The sequence below is a fragment of the Trichoplax adhaerens genome, genomic scaffold (assembly GCF_000150275.1).
Source record: "Trichoplax adhaerens TRIADscaffold_3 genomic scaffold, whole genome shotgun sequence".
NCBI lineage: Eukaryota > Metazoa > Placozoa > Uniplacotomia > Trichoplacea > Trichoplacidae > Trichoplax > Trichoplax adhaerens.
The window spans coordinates 575,303-597,749 of record NW_002060945.1 but is presented as its reverse complement, the minus strand read 5'-3'; the positions used below and the strand labels follow the sequence as shown (position 1 = coordinate 597,749).

Genomic DNA, 22,447 nt, shown 5'->3' with positions numbered 1-22,447 from the left:
GCAATGCACTAATGGATAGTACAGCCTGGGACTTGTGAGACAAATACTAAAAGTCCCTGGTACAACCATGTGCCTCCAGAGACGGCAACATCATCAGAGACTTTGAAGGAAATTCTTTCTATTCTATCAATCAATTCGGATCCACATCAATATATGACTCCCGTACATTATATGACATATAAAATCTACTGTATCAATATCAAGTAGCGAAACCCATGGAAATTCCACGCAATATAGTACTAATTCAGTTAATAATTATGAAAGTGTATACTAACAGCGTGACACATATACATTGTACATACAACCGCATTGAAGATCATTTGATGATAGACGACTTTCCCATATTCCATAGAAATACGAATCTACTGGACTGTATTTATATATACATGTAATGTAGGGGAGTCGTATAGGACAGTATATAGATTGTTAAAGTCCCTCTTCTAGTTGTCTACAGTTTCATGTCGATTCTAGTGCTAGTCCTGCAACACAGATCGGATTTCTATAGTCAAATCGCCTGTAGATTTTCATATCTAAAAAGATTAAACTCTCTAGTTGACCATTTGACTACTTATTGTGATATATAGCTTGTAGGATCAAGTCCATTTCACAAACTAGATCAATTATTCAGCTTAGTCACTCTTTCTTTAGTTCTACTGACTATTCCATACTACTGCCCAATTGACTTATTCAAGAAAGAAAGGATATGTCAATTTAGATAGCGATAATAACATGTTGCCACTGCATCAGCGTAGAGGTGGTGGTATGTCATAGGGCTCATCATCAAGAGCTAGTGAGATTTAAAATGGCACATTGCGGGTGTGTAACTAAGCATACATTGAATAGGTATTTTCTACAATCAATGAGTGACTATGGTAGCCATTGCAAATGAGGATCAGTAATAAAATTGAACGGTAGCGTCAATAATCACAAGAACGAATAAAACAGTGACTAAGCTAAAAAATAGATGCGTATAGCCCGTGAAATAGACTGATCCAGCTTAGATTATAATAATTATTCAGTGCCACCTGAAATTGACTACAGTCTGCCATTATATGACAAAAGGAAAACAAGGTCAATTTTTTCGAGAATTGAATTTTTGACTATACTCGTAATTACTTGGTTAAGCACCGTGGGAACGTAGAATGTCGGTTTGAGCTTAATAAAGTAATTGCAGATACTGACTGATACGATGAAATCTGTCTACTTGTACTATGACCAGTATTAATATGCGTTGAGTGACATATTAGGAATTTGCGCTATCTGAACATCTCAAATTGGAAGTTCGTAGATGGCAAATCTGAGGGATTCAAAATCTATTTCATGACCGAGTGGATAAATCATGGCAAAAATGCTACTGTACAGTGTACACGAGTCTGTATGGCGGACTTTGAAAACCTCTGTAATATTGGCTTACAGTATATCTTTCAGTAGTTCTTGTTGTCACCATAAAGGTAAAAAAGGAAGAAAATTGCATTTTCCCCTCTCTATTGAACTATACAGTATGATAGGCTGATCAGTGCATAACGTATAGAGGTTAAAGGAAATATTTTTTCCCCCTTCATTTCCAAGGTTTAGACGTTTAGATTTCCATACTTGGATTGGGCAGCCAGCGATAGAGGACCGATCATAACCAAAATGACTCAAGTATAGATAGTCAACCATGACTGGCAGGCTTCAACTTGGCCAGTCCCTATTAAAACATACATACGACAACTACCGTCATAAGAAACGCTGTAACCGCCGACTGATATTAGCTATGAGTCAAAGGAAAAAAAATCGCAACATGTAAATTTCAAAAAGCCACAATAAATTCAGGGAATAAATAGTAATCAAAATAAATAAACATTCTAGCCAAGCGTTCATCATAAGGACAATTCCAACTGGCTGCAATGGTTTAATTAATTCCAAAATTTTTTGAAAGTGTACTTTGTACAATTGCTTACAATATCGCTCTTAGGGTGTTAGCCTGCATACACAGACTATGCAACAAGGTCTGCGTCGAATAAATGCATGCGGATATCGCTATATACTGACAGAATTGTTATAAAGTAGATGTTATTTTTACTATGATGAATGCAGTCTTAATTTAGAAAGTTATTTACTATCCTTTGATATCAAGCAAAATGGACACGCAAATGACACAAGTTTGTACTATCTTTAACTATCTCAATAGTAAACGGATTCGCCATTTATGTATTCATGTTTGACGGTATTCATTTTTTCGATTGGTATAAAATAAAATTATTTAGTAAAATCTTGTTCCTTTTTAACTCAATGACAATTCGTTAAGTATCCAATATAGAAATTGTTCTACTCGTATGACCATTCACTGTTAAAGTATACGATCATGATTTTTCCTAAATTAATTTAATTGCACTATATTACGATCCGCGTTAACGAAATGGTCACCATCCTACCTAGAAGTGAGATTTGATGCAGTTCTCTTTTAATAATCGACCGATAACTGCGACGTAGGATTGATTTAAAATTAACTTGTCGTGATTAACTTGTTGATAATTAACCTTTTACTGAATGCACCTTTGGCAGTTCTTGATAGAATCTTGCAACATGTTATATTCTGCAACGAGAAGTACATGATAGTTGGCATGGCTATAATAGATATTGTCCAAGATTAGCTAGAAATAAGAACCACGCTTGAACTACGTTGAATATAATCTTTATCCCTTGACTTTAGGGTGCCCATGTATGGGTCTTTAGTGGTCAAAAATGGCTGCCAGCAACAGTAACACAAGTAGCCGGTGGGATGATAACACTCGAAACCAGCTATGGCGAGGTAAATCTTCTAAAATAGATTATAAAATCACTCAAGCAGTTTACGCGCTTTTACTAATTCAAACAGATATCCATATTCGCCTATTTCGGCATTATAGCATAAAAATGATAGAATATAGAGAAATATTCTATCGTGCTTAAATGATATACGCAAACATATACATATATATATATATTTAGGTATATTATATATCTACGACAGTATATACAGGTATATATATGTACAGGTATAGCTATAAACTGTTGAGAACTACATTGCGTTGAATGATTCATTGGAATCATACTATCTCGCACGTATAAAAAATCAATCCATCCATGGCTTTATTTGCATTTTAATTTCCATCTCCTACGATCCCCGGTAGGAGATGGATGAAATGTCAGTCTCAAGTCTCGTTAACCTATGCATTTATTCCAGCTACACGTTAACTTATATTCACTTTCAATAATATTTTACAAAGTTACGACTGTGTAGGTTAAATACAGTAAAGTTATTGCTATAATATATTCATCCATCATTCTCAATCTATTTCAGAGGAGAACGCGTCTTAACACTGTGAAATTTTATTTTTTACTAGGTTATCACCGAAGCAGTAGTAGATTGCAACCGAAATAAACTCACCCAAATGCATAGTAGTAGCGTTGATGGCGTCGATGATATGGCTACCTTAGGGGATCTCCATGAAGCCTCAATTCTTTATAATTTAAAGATTCGATATATATCGAATCACATCTACGTAAGGAAGAGAGAATAAAGAATGTTTTCTTTAAGATTGTAACTCCATCCAATAGTTTAATATGGAATACTGCCTGCTTACACCGTATAAATTAATTACATATTAATTTTATTAGAAAATGAGTTTTAAACTAGTTGGATAGCGATAAAAGGAAACGATCTTTATCTTTACCGTAGTAATTCAGCTATACGCGTTTACTGTTGAATCTACGGCTATTTCACTTCATTAGAAATGAGTTTTAAGCTAGTTGGATGATGGCAAAAGGAAGCGATCTTTTTCATTTTTCCGTAGTAATTCACCTATGAACTACCATGCTAGTGATACTATTGAGTCTACGGCTACAACATTCCCAATTTTAGTACCATTAAAAATAAACTTCTTCTATTGCAGTAGTATATCTGTTTTGAAGCTTACATAAATCGTAAAACTGAATATTTTCCTTTATATAATAGACATACGTAGGTTCAATCCTTGTTTCAGTCAATCCTTATAAATCTATTCCTGGCCTTTATGCATCCGATCTGATCGGTTTATACCAAAAAATGAGGCTAAGCGATTTACCACCTCATGTTTTTGCAGTTGCTAATGAAATGTACTGCTGCCTTATAGAAAATAGGCGCTCTCAATGCGCTATTGTAAGGTAATGTAGCATTCTTTTTTCTTGTGTTCTTCTTTCTAAATCAAGAAATGACTCATTTCCCCAACGTTATTTTAATCCTGTTTATTTGAAAAGGCCACAGTAAAAGCTAGTTCAAATAATGATAGTAGAGTAAGTTTTATCCTTCATAGAAGTACGAGTGGTTTATTTAGTACCATACTATACTTTTAATTCAGTCAAGCAATGTTAAAAACTTAAAATTAGTTTATAAAATGAACTAAATACATGGAAAATATAATAATGTTGACTTATTTAGTTGCAGAATATGTATAATTATAAAGAATGACATCGCAATTAATTAAAGGACGTTTAGGCACCAACAAATTTATAATCGAACGAGTTTTATGACAGATAGAAGTAGTTCAGTTTGTATTATATTATACATTCGATTCAATTAATCCATACCGTAAATTTAAATTAGTTCAGAAACAAAAACTAGACACGTAGCGAATTCCGGCAATATTAGCTTATTCAGTTATGGAATATGGTAGAATGATACAGATCATGACATCATTGATTAAGGGCGTTTAAGCACTAACAAATTTATGCAGCATAGCTCCAGTAGTTCATGATGCAAGTGTATCAGTTTGATTATTTTGAATGCCTATTTTAAGTGGAGAATCAGGAGCTGGTAAAACCGAGACGACAAAGCATATCCTTAACTATTTGACCTCCATCAGCCATAAAATTCAGGGCGATTCGTCCTTAACAAAAGGCAAAGTGGAACGGGTATTAGTGGAAAGCAGGTTAGCTAAAAAAGATTTCTTCTTTTATCATAACATTAATGCATCTTGTAGTTGTTACAATCGTCATCGTCTCCATTATAAGTAGTGAAGGATAAGCATAGCTATAAAGTAATTTTTGAAATCTATTAATTTTGTGGTATATTAGCAATTCGATATAGTTCAATGGAATCAAATCGTTATCACATGAGTAAACTAAGCTAATAGCATGAATTATCTTATTTAGTCCCATCCTAGAAGCTTTTGGCAACGCTAAAACAGTCCATAACAACAATAGTAGCCGTTTTGGAAAATTTATCCTCATTAATTTTGATGAATCTGGGAGTATTGTTGGTGGAAAAATTACTGATTGTATCCTACTCATTCTGCTATAATAAAATCATTGAAATGTTTCGGTATTCATACAGACTATGCTGGCTTTAGTTATTTCAATCGTAGTTCAGATTAGGATAAGAAAATGTAATTTATCATCATAGGCCAATGTATAGCTTTACCAGTAAAGGATAATTGTACATTATCTATTTATAATTATTGCCATTATGTCCCTTAATCTTTAAAAAAATCATGACAATCTGCAGATTTGTTAGAGAAGGTAAAATTATAGCACTATTGTCGGCAGATTTGCAATTAAAATATTTATAATTAAAAGTGTAAAAACGCTACATTTTATTATAGGAGATACTAATACATTCTATCTTTGCTTACTTTTCATTATTCTTGTTTAACAGAACCGTATTGTTAGACAAAATGCTGGAGAGAGGAACTACCACATCTTTTACAATTTACTTGCCGGTTTAAATGATGACGAAAAACGTAGGTGACACATATTTGGCAGGATTAGCTAATTATACTGTAAATATTGCAGTAAATGCGGCAAGACAGAAGTATCATTTTTATCAATTAAAGTAAGAGTTCTTCGTATTTTGTGGCGTAAAACAAAGCTAATTTGATGTTTAATGAAAATCTATTACAGAGGCTCTCCATTTGAAAGATGCGTCACAATTTCATTATTTAAATCAGAGCGGTTGTATTAAAGATGACACAATTGATGATTTAGAAAGCTACAAGGATGTTATGGTAAGTAAACGCGTATAAAGGGTATTTATTACATGAAAGAGGGAAAAATAGCTAATGAGCAGAGTATTTCCATAAAGAACACCTGATGCACCAATACGCAAATGAGTCATTAGATATTTTTATGAAACGCCATTCATATAGTGGATTTGCAAATATACGTAAAAAGCAATGGCAGTATTTATTTTCCAACATTTATAAGTAATGCATTGCTTTTTAATAATGTCAAGAAAAATAGTGGTAAATATAAGTACGGAATAATATCAAAAATTAATTCTTTATGTCATATAGTCAGCAATGCAGGTAATGTCTTTCAAGGAAGATGAAATCAATGATATTTTACAACTTCTTGCTGGTATTTTACTCATTGGCAATACAACATTTATGACCTCTGGTGGTGCTCAAATTGAAGATGAATCTGGTATAAAAATTAACCTATTCGTCTTTTAGATCAACTAGTATATTTTATTATTTCTAATTGTATTATTTGTAAATGTATTACTGTAATACGGCATAATCCAATGATTAATTATTTTACTTCGTGTAGTGGTATGGCAAGTGGCAGAATTGCTGGGATTAGATCCTTATGAATTTACGATTGCTTTAACTCAAAAACAAATGTATCTACGTGGTGAACAAATTTCTACCCCACTTGATGTTCAACAAGTAAGCTCCCTTACTTCGGCCAATCCATTTGTTTTTTCTGATAAAATGAAACTGTCTTGGAGTCTAATTCTTGTACTGAATTTATATCTATATAACGTACCGTTACTTAAATGAATTGAGAATGTATATTATATTGATTTCTCTGCGAAATTTATTTGGCCATTTAATGGAAATTATTCGAAATTCGTATACGAAAGTAGTTTAATATAGATTAAACTGTTTAATTAGGCTGAAGATTCTAGAGATTCTATGGCAATGTCGATCTATCGGCACTGCTTTCGTTATATCATCTCGCGAATTAATTCTAGAATAGTCTCTGAAGGTGATCATAAATCTATCGGTGTACTGGACATCTTTGGCTTTGAAAATTTTAAAGTAAGATATCCTTTCTGATGTCATACAGTTATTTTCAATTAGAGTACAACAGCTTTAAAATATATATATTCTTTCTATAGATTTTTAAGTCGCGTATCTAACTTAACTTAACTCGCTTAATTTTCAATATTGATGAAATAAAGTTATTTTTAATTAAGTTACAGCAATTTTAAAATATACGCAATACATATCTATACTTTCTTTTAATAGATTTTTAAAACACCTTATCTAACATGAACTTTGCTTACATAATTTTTCTTATAAATATATGATAAAGTAATTTTCAATTAAGCTATAATAATTTTAAAGTATAAGTATAATACATCTATGCTTTCTTTTAGAGGGTTTTTTAAAACGTGTAATCTTACATGAACTTTATTCACTAAGTTTTCAATATAACTACGTTTAGGTGAATCGATTCGAACAATTCAATATAAACTATGCAAACGAAAAATTACAGAGTTTTTTCAACAAGCATATCTTTTCCCTTGAACAGTATGAATACAATCGGTAAGGATTGACAAATAGTTTACTAATGGCAATATAAAGAAAATTTAAAGGTCCTACTTCAATGACTAATAAATATCTATTTTATTATTTATTAGGGAAGGTATTGAATGGTCAGATATCAACTGGATTGACAATAGCGAATGTTTGGATTTGATTGAAAGAGTTAGAATTTCACTTTATAATTATTTGATAAATTAAGCTTCTAAGCGTAATTTTCGTTAGTAGCACTAAATAAGTATCCTTGATGAATCGATAGAACGTGCAGTATAATTTAACTAATAATCGTATTTAAAGATCTACGTTTCCCCACATAAAAGTATTATAATACTGCTATACGCATCTAGAAAATGGGAATCATTGCCTTAATTGATGAGGAAAGTCGTTTCCCCAAAGGAACTGATGAAACACTGCTAAGCAAACTTTATTCTACTCATTCTGTAAATAATTGATCCATAGCTCATGTTTTTTTCCAGGCGAATGTAGATATGATACAATTGATTGAAATTTTATCTCTATGACACCTTTTTCTACTGTAGGGAAATCGCTATTTCATCAAACCCAAGGTCAATCAAGCCAAGTTTGGAGTGAAGCATTATGCAGGAGATGTAAGTAACATGTATTAACTCTTGCTCAAGGTTATTTTGAACGACAGCTTGAATGAATACAGTATTTACAGTTTATTGATACAATTAGAAAACAAAACGATAGCTCAGCCTAGTAATCAGCAATTATTTAAAATTTCTAATACCGATTCTTGAAGTAGTTTCCGTAACCGTTCTAGTTCAATGTATAATTATAGTTTATGCAAACAGCCTGTTTTCAAGTCTAACCACAAACACTTAATTACATATGGGATCGTAGCTACCGAAACACTTCTATATTCAAAACACGAATTTTTTCTATTAATAATTCCTTGATATATGTGAAGAATTATCCATATCAATGTTAAACCAGATATCATTCTCAGGCGGTATAAAAATACCGATAGTTCTTAGTCGAAAGCATTTATTCATCTGCAGCTGATAGAAATTATTAAGATCAGAGTAAAACCTAGATTTTGCTGATTTTATTGTGCAATTAAGTAAGATAAAGTCGATTTTCAAAGTAGCTAAAAGGGATACTCCACTCTGTGTAGATATTTTATGACATTGAGAAGTTTTTAGAAAAGAGTAGAGATACCTTTCGTAGCGATGTATTAACCCTTCTCCAGAATAGTAGGTAAGGAAACTATTTTAAAAAATTGATTGCGAGATTTTGTATATAAAGTCTGCGTATTCCTTTTTTTATTTTATTATCATTTGAAATAACAATTAAAAAATTCATTTTTCTTACCCCTGACTACATTTTTTGCTACTTCCTGCAGTATGAGAAAGGCAGAAAAGCCCGGCTTGTATTTCAAGAGTTGCTCTATATCAAAAAATTGGAAGAGGAGAAAAAGCGTGAAGAAGAACGATTAGCTGCAGAAAGAAAAAGAAAGTAAGATATATATCAAGTATGAGTAATATGAAGATAAATGCTTATCAGTAGTTCTGATAGTATAGATTGGCTGTGATGTCATACTGATATGTATGGTTAGACCTGATTAAGAATATTATTAACATATTTTATTTGTATATTGTGAAACGATGACGTTTTAGTCAAATATCATAGCTAAACGTATTAATTCTTAATTATTTGTATTTCCGCATTAACTAAATTAGAGAACTAGAAAGGCTAGAACAAGAAAAAATGTTAAAGGAGTTTGAAGAATTGAAGCAAAAGGTAATTTTAACTTATGCTGCACTAAATTATGTCTCCAAATACTAATATGGCTACTGCATTTACTATTTTTAATTAATATGAAACCTAAGTTTCTTATTATAGCTTGTTATTTCGAGATTGTTATAAAGTAGTAATTGATAACAGCATAAGCGATTTCTCGGAATTTCATAGCAAGACTAAGATAGAGTTTCTTATTCTTATATATTTATTAGATGGAAGAAGAGGAAAGGTTAAAGAAAGAACAAGAAGAAAGGGAACGTCAAAGACTAGAAGAGGAAATTATGATGGAACTCCAACGTATTAAGGAGAGAGAAGAAGCTAGGAAAGCTGAAATGCTAGCTAAAAAGAAAGTATGAAACAATTTTATTCTGTTATTGAATAAAAATGTGTATAGGAATACCAAGTTTTTTGAAAATTAATAAATTAAACATGAATTAAGGTCTTGCTTAAGTGAATGGTTTCCAATTGATCCTCATTTAGTCTAACACAAAACACAACAACAGCAATATCAATATATAGTTTTAATTATATAACTATTAATTTATAATAGATTGAAGAAGCTGAACGGAAAAAGCAGGAGGAAAAGGAAAGGCAGCTTGCAGAAGAAGAGGAGTAAGTGCTTAAGCATACGCTTATTCAATCTCGAGATTAAGTACCAAGAAAAACGATTATAGTAGCAGCAAATGAGTTCATACATTACTAAAATTGGTTATCGCAAATGTGGATTGTACGTTAGAAAATGAAATGTGCTTATACAAATGTAAAATTAGCTCAAGATTAATTGGATATTACTTATAATATCTGACCGACTAGCGATCTTTCGGCTAGGAAGGGGCTATTTTAAGCTAATCAGTCATGTAGTTAGTTATACTAATCATAAATGTGATGGTCATCAAATATCTGGATTTATTGATGTGGAATATGAAGTATATATGCAGAATTATATTGTTGAATAGAATTAATTTTAAGATAAAGAGCATATGAAAGATAAATTTTATCGCTCAAAATATCCACTTCTGTTAGACGTAAAAAGCAGGAGCTAAAGAAAGAATTGACATTAGAAAGTATCCTACAGGGAGACGGAGATTTATACTCTTCTATTTCAGATAGATTTGAGGTATGCGTATTAGCATCAGGTTGATCTGAAATGAGTTCACATAGCTCAAAAAAATTTACTACCTACCAATATCAAGTCGATCATATTATGAATATTACTAAATAGAATAATTATAAAGAATACAGTAGACTTCTTATATTATCCTCATTTATAATTAACTTATTCTTATCTAGTCGGAAGAGCTAAGTGACGAAGAAGAATCGGAATATGATGAAATCAGCATTAAAGAATCTGTTAGCGAATATTTAGGTTATGAAGGCTATTTATCCATGAAAGGTAGGGTACCCTGCAAGCAAAATTAAGGCTTGATTTACAAGACAATGCTCTTTTTTTCTAATTCATCCTACTTCTTTCGCTCTACTAGCTGGTATGATGAATAATTGGAAAAGAAGGTGGGGTGTATTAACTTCAGACAATTTGATGTGGTTTCGAAGTAAACAGGTTATGCTTTTGAAAATAAAGAATGATTAGTAAATTAACATCATCACTGTATAGCAGCTCAGTAAATCATTATAAATGCCTTATAGTCAGGGACATGAGTGCTTGAGCTTAACATTTGATTATGCTTCCATCTTTATATGATAAGCTGCCATGAATTATATTTGTTTATAAAACGATTATCGCTTACAATTTTAAGAAGAGGAACGGTCGTTATCCTATATATAATTTAATTCTGATGCTCAATGATGCTTGATGTTAAAATCAAATACATAAATAACTTTTGCCATTGAGCTTCAGAACTTGAGAAGACTTTATTACAAATCGTATTAATATTTCCTTTTAGACTGTATTGAAAAGTGGCTGGTTAACTATCCGTAATGGGCCTGCAGCTACGGTTTCTAAGTTAGTTCCATATTTCGTAAAATTCTCTACGGTTATTATCACTTCTTAGATAAGTGAACTCTTAATGTTCTACAATTTTTTCCTACTAATGTAGGAAGCAACCTAGGAGTCGATGGTTTGTCTTAAAAGATAATGTTCTCAAGTACAAAGAATCGGATCAGGATGGAGCTCGAACTGTTGGCAAGATTGAAATCAAGTCTATTACGTAAGTGCTAGTGTTGGTATTTTTATTAAATAATGAAGTAAGGGGTTTGTATCATTAAGTCATAATTTCAGTTAAATCTAATTTGATGAACTTAGCATTATATGTAGATTAAGTTATTAATTTCTATAAACTATAGACTTTGTATTTATAGGGGTAGCGCAGATTTACCGTTACTGTAATTATGTGGAACAAAACTAAACGTTTAATATAGTTGTATCGCTAAATGGTGATTTAGATTGAATCCATTTTTGTAAATGGATCATTACATATGAAGTGGTTCGCTTTTTAAAAATTACAAGCTTTATATGTGTAGTGATAGCGTAAGTTTACGCAATATCATAGTTGAGTGAGTCGAAATTAAAGCTATACAAAACAGTAATATCAGTTCTTATTCGTAGTGATAGCGTAGGTTTAGGCTAGATTGCAATTAAATATCAGATAAGGCAGCTAGACTACTAAGTGATAGTTTAGAGTGAATCTGGTTTTATGCTTATGTCAATGTATATGGATTAAGTCGTTGATTTTTGAGGGCTATTAACTTTATATTCGTAATGGTAGCGTAAATCTGTGATAGATCGCAGTTAAATGAAATGAAATTGAACATTATATTCGAATGACTAATTTATTCTACTATTTGATATGTGCAATGGAAACTTTGTAGATTTGAAGCTGACTAATTGATAATCTATTTTAAATTGCATATCCATTTTAATTATTATGAATACAGAAAGCTTGAGAGAGATCCAACAAGTGATAACTCGCTTATTGTTACAACGAAAGGCAGTAAAGCACATTACTTTAGTGCCGACAGCCATGAGGATTGCAGGTATTACCTGGAGAATGGAATGTTTGACTTTTAATAGATTTCTCGTTGAATCTACATTATGACTCTACTATAATATATTTCTAATCCTTACAATGTGTTATATCCCGATATTTAGTCAATGGTTAGCAAGTTTACATTCTGTCATGGCAGCAGATGCCAGTGAAGTCAGGAAAGTCGCTGATGAAACATCCTACTTCAAATCTGCACTGGTACTAATCACGACCTAGCTAAATTCTGTATAGCTTTTAAATCTTATAAAGATGCAAAATTAGCATTGAAAGGGTTTCTTATACTGATTATAGAAGTTTAAGCTATTAGTAATATTACATTAATTAAGCAATTGTGTCTCTAGCGGTTGTAGTAGAATAGTCTACGGCCACTAACACTTAATAATTTCTTACATTAGAACTGTTTACCATATTAATAGTGTATTGCTGGATGAGGTGATACTTTTTATTAAAATTTAGATTATCAATTTAATTTATACCTGTAAGTTCAGGATTAAATTGCAAATTATTACTATTTGAATAAAAATTAGCCTATAATTTTGTTATAGTAATAGTTTTGTTGAATCTACACAATGAAACTGATAGAAATTTTGAGTGATAGACGACTTACAATTAAGATAAATGTTAAAATGGGAGTTAAATACATATAACCTACCTTATAATTAATCTAGGATGCTCTAGATATGGATGAAATCTCTTCGGTTTACCCTCATAGTATTGCCTCAAAGTAAGTTATTAATTAAGCATATTCTATATATTCTATTACTCACTCTAAGTATTAAGAATACAAAATTTGAAGTTAAAAAAGAAAATTTAATAACATAGGCGATTGCTGGTTGCTCTCAGTAATTATAGACGATGTATGCAATTATGTACTACGTTTATAAATTCAATTCAAGGGTTGTATTATGCTACAATTATAATTATATATAATATTAAAATTCTCCAACAATCTAACTGTCTCATTAGGCCTGGGTCTTTTGCTATTATTACAACTGAACGCATCTATAATTTTGTTGCTGATACTCCTCAGATAATGGAAGAATGGGTATTAAGTAGGTGTCGAAAACTGTTATTGCAGAACGAATTTGTATTCTTCAACTAATATTATCAATGTATTACTTAATATGAGCCCTCAATAGCCTAATTGTTATTCTCTGAGCTAACTCTTCAGCGCATATTTATAATTTGATTTTTATTCGATATGGCCTTAAGTGCACAATTGTTATAACTAATACCAAATTTATGAATGATTTAAAAACTATTCTATCATTCAAGATATACAAAAGGTAAAGGAATCCTATCAAACAGAACATACTGGCTCTGGTTCCGAGGGTAAAGGTATGTGATAAACATTTAAGTTGAATTCTTAGCAAAAATAATTTATTATCGTGGTTATAAGCGCGGCCAGTTAAAGGATTGATTAGTGAGCAAAACGTTTGTGATAAAGTATCATATGGTAAAACCAAATAACATTACGAGTACTATTGTAGGTTGGTTATATCGTGAAAATCCGACCCAAGGAACAAAGAAAAAATGGTAAATTATCTGTATTGAATTAGTGATAATATCGCTTTTTAATCGTAGCGTATAATCAATTTTACTGATTAGCATTGCTCCTTGTAAAGTTTCAATACTTATTATTCATTAACTCATGTTAATCCAAATAATATTTAGTAGTCAAATTTTCTTCTTTATAACTAAATATGGCATTGATAAATTTTGATCACGGGCAGCTGGGCCATTCTTACTTCTAATGGTATGGAATTTTATAAGAATCCAGAGAAAGAGAAACTTCGCGTACAGTCTTTAGTCTTCAATAGGTATTAAAGTTATTATTTAGATTTATATTTTGTAATAATTAAGAGAAACATTATTACTTATAAGTAGCATTCGCTTTCGTCTTAAATGTTAAACTTTACCTTACCGCTACGATTTTTTACTATTATCAAATTCGAAAGTTCATTTATTAGTAAACTTGTGCATCCTGTTCTATAGAAAAATTTTATAGCACACTGTAAATTTTGTCCGATCACCTTGGCCTAATTACGAAAGAACTGATTTAATAATCGTTGTATTTATTCAATTCTTAATATTTAGCATTATTCCATTATTATACTAATTCTAGTTAATAATGTATTTTACTTTTTTCGTTACTATTAAATCGAGATTCACCAATGGATGTTTTCTATTATTAGTTTATGTTCGGTATATGGTCCTGAAGAAAAGATGTCTGGAGATAATGGTAAACTGATGTAAAATAAGTGTACACATTGCTCTATGTAAACTGATCTTATATTTTAATTACTGTAGTTTGCAATGTTAATAGATTAATTCAAAGATTTGTGGTAAAAAATACCATGAATTTGTAAAACTATGATATTGACTTATATTTTAATTTATCAATTACTAGTTCTATGGACGTTCACTGTTTACGTACGGCGCCAGGTCCATTATTTTTTTACCAAGTTTCAAGAAGATTCCATGGCATGGGTTAATAGTATTCAACGGGTAATTAAATAAATGGTATATTAAATGTTGTTAATGATTTAATAGATTCAGATCAATTCGATATCTTTATCAATTTTTTGATTAATAAGCTTTAAACTCTGGGCAACCAGAAATATTTAGAGATTAACATAAATGCGTATTATGTTAATAGGTTATTGATAACAAACCTCGACTGATCATGCCGACAGAACGACTGATTAGCAAAATAAGGGTTGGTTACATCAATAATAAAACTGAATTTCCACAAAAGTGGACAAATACAGCATATCGTTCTAATAAATGTACCTTTAAAATTTTAACGGTTTAATAATAAATTTAATAGACCATACACTCTCATAATCTGTTTTGCTATTTCATTAAAATCTTTCAAGTAAGATGAACTTGCCGTAGCAGGTTACTAATTGTCAAAGTACCATTTCTTTATTTAACTAAACTGAGATAGAGTCTTTATCAAGTTTCCTGTATTTAGTATTAGATGTAAACTTGTCATAATGGGGGTATCCGTAAATATTGGTTAAAACATCTAAGTTTTTCATATCATAAATAAGGACTAAAGTTGTGTATTAGCTAATATTATTTTATTGCCGTACTAGGACTCGAATGATGTTGAAATAGAAGACATCTATCGATCTAATCCAATCTTAAATTATTCTAATACATCCATTAAAGCACCTCTTTTAGCTTTACCCTATGGAAAAACTGTTGGTGCCAACGGTAAACATGAAGCATTAGTTATGATTTTATAATTTCTTATTTACTGTTCAATGTCGTGGAGTTCAATTATAAGTCATCTACTCAAGAGATCCATAAAATTGCATGATTGGTATCATTGTGATAGATAAAAAGAAACGAGGCTATGGAACGATTTCGGAGGAAGCAGTAAAAACTTTCAACTCCTTACTGACTAGTGAAACTGTTGGAGATTATCTTGCTCTTATTCAAGTAACTATTTATCTTGTAACATGATTGTAATATTTAGGGATTAGTAGCTTGTTATCTTAAGTATCATTATAGTTAAAGCCATACCAGAGTCTTAATCCTGCAATTGTACGCCACTAATAGAGTCAACTGCAAAAGTTTCATGATCTGCCAGAGTTACGGGACGAGGTGAGAATGCATACTAAATTGAGCTGGTTTCTTCGGTAAATGAAAACACATTCGCTTACACATTATTTACAGTGCGTAAGTGGATGTCGTATAGCAGTTTAAATCAACACAATCGATTTCAGTAGCAAACTTTATCTGTTCATTTAATCACTTTTACCCAATGCTAACGTAGATCTATTAGCCGATGTCGTATAGCAATTAAAATCAACACAGACTTTAGTAGCGAACTTTGTCTGAACATTTGATTGTTTTTTATGCAGTACTGACGTGGATCGATTAGTTGATGTCGTATAGCAATTAAAATCAACAAAATTAACTTCAGTGACAAACTTTGTTCATTTAATTGCTTTTTACTCAATGCTAATGTAGATCCTACTTGTCGATTTGGCTATAATTGTATTTTGTAGATTTATTGTCAAGTTATCAAGCAAACAAATATATCAAATAATCCTGATTCCATTGGTAATCTTCGTTATTGGCAGGTATGGACTACAGGGAATTTTCAAAGTCATTAAAATGTTAATTTTCCTGCTAGTGGAAGCACAGATAACAAAATCACATTACTTGATTGATTAATTAATATTCTTGGTATTATTTAAAGCAATGATATAAGAACTTACAGTATTTAAGTTTCTATAAATGCACTGAGAGTAATATACTCATTTCGATAACAGTTAATTTCGAATAGCATTGAATAGTTACCATACAGTGTATGGTTTTACGTTTATAATTTTTCGTCTAAATGACTCTATACTAACAATATATATTAAATTAATAATATTCAGTTTTTAGCCTGTTTATGCTGCACTAGAGCCCCTTCAAGAAAATACCTATATTACTTAAAATTTTACCTACAAAGGTATATCGCGATAATAATTATTATTTATCAACTACAACATCTGCTGGCATTACATATAGCTAAAATGAAGCAATACACTACTTTCTCATCTATTGTAAGCGATGTAAAAATCTTTACAACACTATTACTGTTAATTCAACTGAATCATCCGTTACATTTTTCGACTACTAGATCCTTAAAAAGATTTCCAAATACTGAAGCTGCTAAATTTATGGAATTTTGCTTAACTGCATGCACGAAAACCAAACCTAGGTAAAACTTAGCAACAAAGTAATGAACTGCATTACTGTGCTTATTCCAGCATTGATTTATATTGCATTACTCATAAAATTGCATCTTTATTTATTATCTAGAGAATATCCGCCGGGTAAAGAAGAAATAATTGCTATCTTGGTAAATAGCGTGCATAAACAGCACAGCTGTCATCTCCGTATAAAAATGCAACAATTGTATAGCAAGATGAGACAATTTCTTTAGTGTAATTCAGATTGAACTACCTATTGTAAATTTCAAAACTAAAACATATTTTCGACTCTTTTGATCTACTACCAGGGTCGTCGGCCTATTTTAACTTACATTTATACTTACGGCAATTCATCTGTTAAAGCACTTGTTGATTCATCCATTATCGCTGATGAGGTACATCAGATAGAAAATATTGTCTATATCCGATTTTATTAAGCTCTTTGCAAATTAAAGAAATTACTTTGAATTCCCATGGATTGATTGCGGTAACTGTTTATTTATAGGTTGTTCAACGATTACGCTTAGGCTTAGGGTTATCGAATACAAAAAATTGCTACGCTCTATTTGAGAAGTGTGGCACCATTTACCGTGCTATTGATGGTAGAACTGTCATGACTGATATCCTTGCTAAATTTGAAATGTAAATTTAATTACTCTTACATACTGTTCTCTGTCCAAACCTTATGTATCAACAAGTATAGTTATGTTTTCATGTCAACTAATATTACTGTATGCTGGCATTAGTAGAAAATGACTTTAACAGTGGAGTAATACTAATATCTCTCAAATATGTGTTAAATAGATCCATTTTGGCTCGTTAAAAATTTATTTTACGTTGATATTTTGATGATTACTTTATGTATTCGACAACTTTGCAGATTAAAAATATTCGTATAATATCTTAATTAGTTGTGAACTTGTTTCATTTTTGTTTAGCTATCGTACGCGAGGTATTGGAGAAGGGACTAATCGGTGGCAAATCTTTTTTAAACCATATTGCTTTATTGATCTAAAGTCAATTTCTTGCATTGCTGAAGAATTTCTCATGTTTGAAGAGGTTGGACTGATTCTTTCCTTCTTATTTGTTCATACAATTACTTTCTGAGATATGCTAGATAGGATCACTTACCAGTTGTCTTTTTAACATAATTTCCGTAAATTTAATTAGGGAATCAATTTCGATAATCAATTAAGAATTTTGATGCTATCTTTCATATATAGGCACGCGAATCCGTCGTTAATGGCCACTTCTTGAATTCTGAACCAACATTGGTTCGTCTTGCTGCATTGTACCAACAATTTAATCATGGAGACTATTTTGCTGGAGCTTGGATGTAATTTCTATTTTGCAGTAGCGAGATATTTTATTCATTGCAGATACAGTTTGGACTCATTAGATTATGGTTTTGGGTTAAGTATCATGTCGCCATGAATTTGATGTACAGTGCAACTGCTTTGTGTCTTAATCTAGTTCAAATTTAGAAGAAATTTACCCAATCAAAAAGTCTGTAGATGTATCGATCAAAATGGAAGATCCTCTATCTAAATTAAAGAGTAGTCATGGCTTTGGATCATTGGTAAGTTTATTGGATTTCAGCATCTACTAGTGATTGCTGATAATTACGGATATTAACTGTTCAGCATCAATAATAAATCTATAGGGAGCCTCATTTAGGAAACAATCCAAAATAGTTAAGCCCGGTATGGATATAAATACTAAAGGAATTAGTGTATCTAAGGCGTAAAAATTTTTAGATTAGCATACATACAATTTCAGATTTAGTTAGTATAATAACGCTTTTTACGCTTCGTGCTGTAGTTACTGTATAAATTGTGAGAGTTTACATTTACATATAAATAATAGACCTAAATAATATTATTTCACATCGAGTAACGATTTGAAATAATTGGTCATCTACATTTCCATTTCATACACTTAGAGGAAAACGTAAATATAAACTTTCAAGAAATGACAGAAGACGAAAAATCTGCTATTAAAAGTTCTATTGTGGAAAAATGGAAACAACTAAAGGTAGTTAAGTTCTTTTCAAATTGTGCTAGGTATTGCACGATAAGAATTGCTATTTAATACATTTTACTATTACTTACTACTTATATCCCAATCACACTGTATCTGTATAGGGAATGACTGAAGATACGGCTTTAGAGCAGTATATGGATATAATCAGAACGTGGCCGGGCTCATCTGCGACCATTTTCGATGTTAAGGTATAAATAAATTTCATTGAATTTACTGTAGTCAAGAGCAGTAGTATTATAAAGAATTAAGGCTCATACAATTCAACACTAATATTTCGGTGAGTTTAAGCATTAGTTAATATTTTATTGCTGTAAATAGGCGTAGGTATATATTTCAGTATGCGCGTACCATTAATTTTATATTTGTAGCACTTTTAAATTCAATAATTTTAGTAAACAGTCTAAAATCATTTCACAACATAATGTTGGGCCAAAGTACAATTTTGTAGCATCATGATGTAGACCTTTGCTATTACAAAGATTCAAATATCTTTTCCTTACAATTGGAATAGTAACTCAAAACATAATACTACCAAATTAATTGTAATAATACTGCAATAAGTATTTAAAATTACTTCTTACTAAGTATGGGTAACTTATTTAGAGGGCGCTATTAAAAATAACTAAGAAATACCAAATTAGAATTTCAAAATTAGATGAATATTAGCCTAAGTGAATTCTTTTTATCACTCTATTTTCTTCGACCGTCTAATAAATTACAGAAATTTAGAATTTATTCTACATAGTATCAAACTTCAAAACTGTACTTGTATATTGGAAATAACTACAAACAATAACAAATAAAACATGATAGCACAGGCAAAGAAAGAGGAACGCGAGTTTTTTACATTAATATGATTATCGACTGCAGATGATGTTAAGGCATGATAATGTATTCATCTATCGCAATGCTACCAAAGATGTCGCAAATGCTGCTCTTTACTTGAATGTCGTAAATTTTACCTATGTTTCGGTGCATTTAGGTTATTAGTGGCGGCTTTGCTGTTACTAAGGTTTGGTTGGCTATTGGCTATGAGAACATTACAATCTATAAAAGAGGAGAATCGGTTGCATTATCGACTATGGATTATAATGGGTATTTAGAGATTATTATTTAGCAGTATATTTATAACTGAAAGTGCTATAATCATAGAATTATTACTTATTTGAATTAAAAATATACAATTTTATACAGCGAATCATTTTTTGAAGTATGATATAATTACAAAGTAAAACATAATACTAATGTTCCTTGCAATGGAAATGTATTTTTGCTGATATTTGATACTTTTTTATCATTGCATCCTTATTAGAATTACTTGGTCTGGCATAGAATCCAATAGTAACTATAAGATCATAATCGATAAAACTAAATCTATTATATTTGAAACCAATCAGGTAAATGAAACCATCTTTTGAAATAGCAAATTTTTATTAAGTTTAAGGGTGCATCATGAAGCTTTCTATTATCTCTTGTAATTCTATAGAGGCGCTGTTAATTATAATTATCAGTTATCATATACGCTTAGTCCATTTATAGCTCTATACAATATTTATTTTTATTAATAGGTTGCTGAGATTGCAAAATTAATTAAAGTATGCCACGAAATGCGCCGAAAACGAATTAGCCAAGTAATATAAAAATTTAGCAATTGTAATTTGCAGCGTTAATCCCTACCAATATCACTGCAAGTTATGATTTAGACTATAACCTGTGGATATGAATACTTATTTAAGGCAATTAATGAAGTACTCATAAGGCTATAATTATTAATATCAATTATTCGTTAGTAAATAGAAGCGTATATCCTCAGCATGTTTTACATATACAGTATACAATTATACATTGCCTATCTGCACAGTTTATGAGTGACTGTAGAGCCAGTCAATATTTCTAATTTAGGTATTCCTAGTAACTGGGTTATCACTTGATTTACTTATCCGTAGCCGAAATCATATCAGCTTACTTTCCAAATCAATTTATGAAATACTGAAAAGTAAATTTTGAATGTAAAACTATCAGTAATATTTCCCAAACTCGCAATGCAATCGATAATGCAATTAATTTGATTGATTTTATTTCTATCATGACCAATAGCAATCACTTACAGTTTAATATACTCATGTCTATTAACGTGTTTCTCGCTCAGAATTATTTGATGTATGGCTAATGAACTTGCAAAAAATTTTGAGATGAATACTCTCGTTCTTTACAAGACGTAGAATTTTGTAGTTTTTGAATACTAAACTATGATTTAAATATACTGTTAAATCAAATAAAGGAGATTTCTTGCAAAACTTTGCAAAGTTACTGCGTGCTAACTCAGGCTCATGGGTGCTGTGTCAAGTCCTAACATAATGTGATTGTACGTTGTTACATCCTCCGTTCGTAATGCCGAAAAGCAATCATTACACTTTAATACTGTCAACAACATGGCAAAAATAGAAGCGTTCAAACCGATAATAGAATTGATTTATTAGATAAATCTTTACGTGCACATTACGATTATAATAATCTTTGAACATAAAAGTCTTTTATGACGATTGTAGTGTTCATCATTCTTAACTGTCTGCTTAATTTACAGATCATAAATTTGCAAATTTTAACATCAATATAATTGCTCTTTTCAAAATTTTAAAATCTTGTCGCTTGTTATTAATACTGTACCACGATGATTCCAATTTATATCGAATAAAACTGATACTTACATGGGATGAAACTCTAAAGTTACTACAAACATGTACTGTATCATGTGCTTATTATTACTACAATGATTACAGTGATCATTTTTAAAGGGTGATACAAATTCATGATCGCATATCTGGAAATCTTGTTATATCTAAAAGCAAAATTAGGCTTTTTTGTTACTTTTCCATCCGCAGGTAAGGTATTGCAATTGGTAATAGCTTTACATTGTCACCTTTGATAGGAATTAATATAGAAAATGCGAAAGAGTTTTATCCCTGGTTATACTACGTACAGTAACTTGTTACATTAATTACGTAAGTTATATATATATAATTTAAAATTCAAACGATAATACTGTTTCAGAATAAAGAGGTATCTTCAGAATAGGTTGTTACATGGTGATCATCAACTTGGCTAGAGTTGACATCACAGAGGTAATAGTGGTCCTTTGGATGAATTCTATAGCGTTTAGACAAAAAAGAGGAGCAATTAAAACATTCTAGCCATGAAATATCCTCTGCATAACTGTTCTATACTAACTCATAGCTAGAAATGGAATCTAAAATCCAATCAATAGAAATTGGTGGAGTAAGGAAGGCCTCACGCAATTCTAAGCACGGAAATGAAAATCGTTAGATTGGGAATGTTTTTATTTTAAAAATTCTTCAGAAAAGAAAATTTT

The 22,447-nt window shown here is 31.0% G+C and overlaps 1 protein-coding gene across 1 annotated transcript; it reads left to right on the top strand.

Moving 5' to 3' along the window:
- Nucleotides 1-2,123: 2,123 nt before the first annotated feature.
- On the top strand, nt 2,124-21,694 carry TRIADDRAFT_54062 (uncharacterized protein; the record flags this gene model as incomplete). Its single annotated transcript, XM_002110752.1, has 52 exons — nt 2,124-2,144; nt 2,696-2,794; nt 3,369-3,527; nt 3,980-4,167; nt 4,800-4,931; nt 5,507-5,520; nt 5,902-6,005; nt 6,294-6,423; nt 6,550-6,668; nt 6,897-7,043; nt 7,453-7,553; nt 7,649-7,715; nt 8,090-8,158; nt 8,917-9,029; nt 9,254-9,314; nt 9,527-9,664; nt 9,865-9,926; nt 10,338-10,431; nt 10,605-10,707; nt 10,796-10,872; nt 11,216-11,274; nt 11,369-11,479; nt 12,207-12,305; nt 12,421-12,514; nt 12,985-13,040; nt 13,283-13,368; nt 13,592-13,654; nt 13,807-13,852; nt 14,050-14,136; nt 14,512-14,558; nt 14,727-14,824; nt 14,976-15,035; nt 15,147-15,194; nt 15,418-15,538; nt 15,663-15,766; nt 15,887-15,931; nt 16,339-16,413; nt 16,717-16,790; nt 16,962-17,042; nt 17,144-17,183; nt 17,343-17,429; nt 17,540-17,676; nt 17,973-18,093; nt 18,258-18,370; nt 18,508-18,613; nt 18,698-18,737; nt 18,977-19,068; nt 19,179-19,265; nt 20,060-20,172; nt 20,390-20,474; nt 20,646-20,708; nt 21,662-21,694. 52 exons carry the CDS (start codon nt 2,124-2,126, stop codon nt 21,692-21,694), a joined length of 4,569 nt encoding a protein of 1,522 aa, XP_002110788.1.
- Between the last annotated feature and the right edge of the window lie 753 nt (nt 21,695-22,447).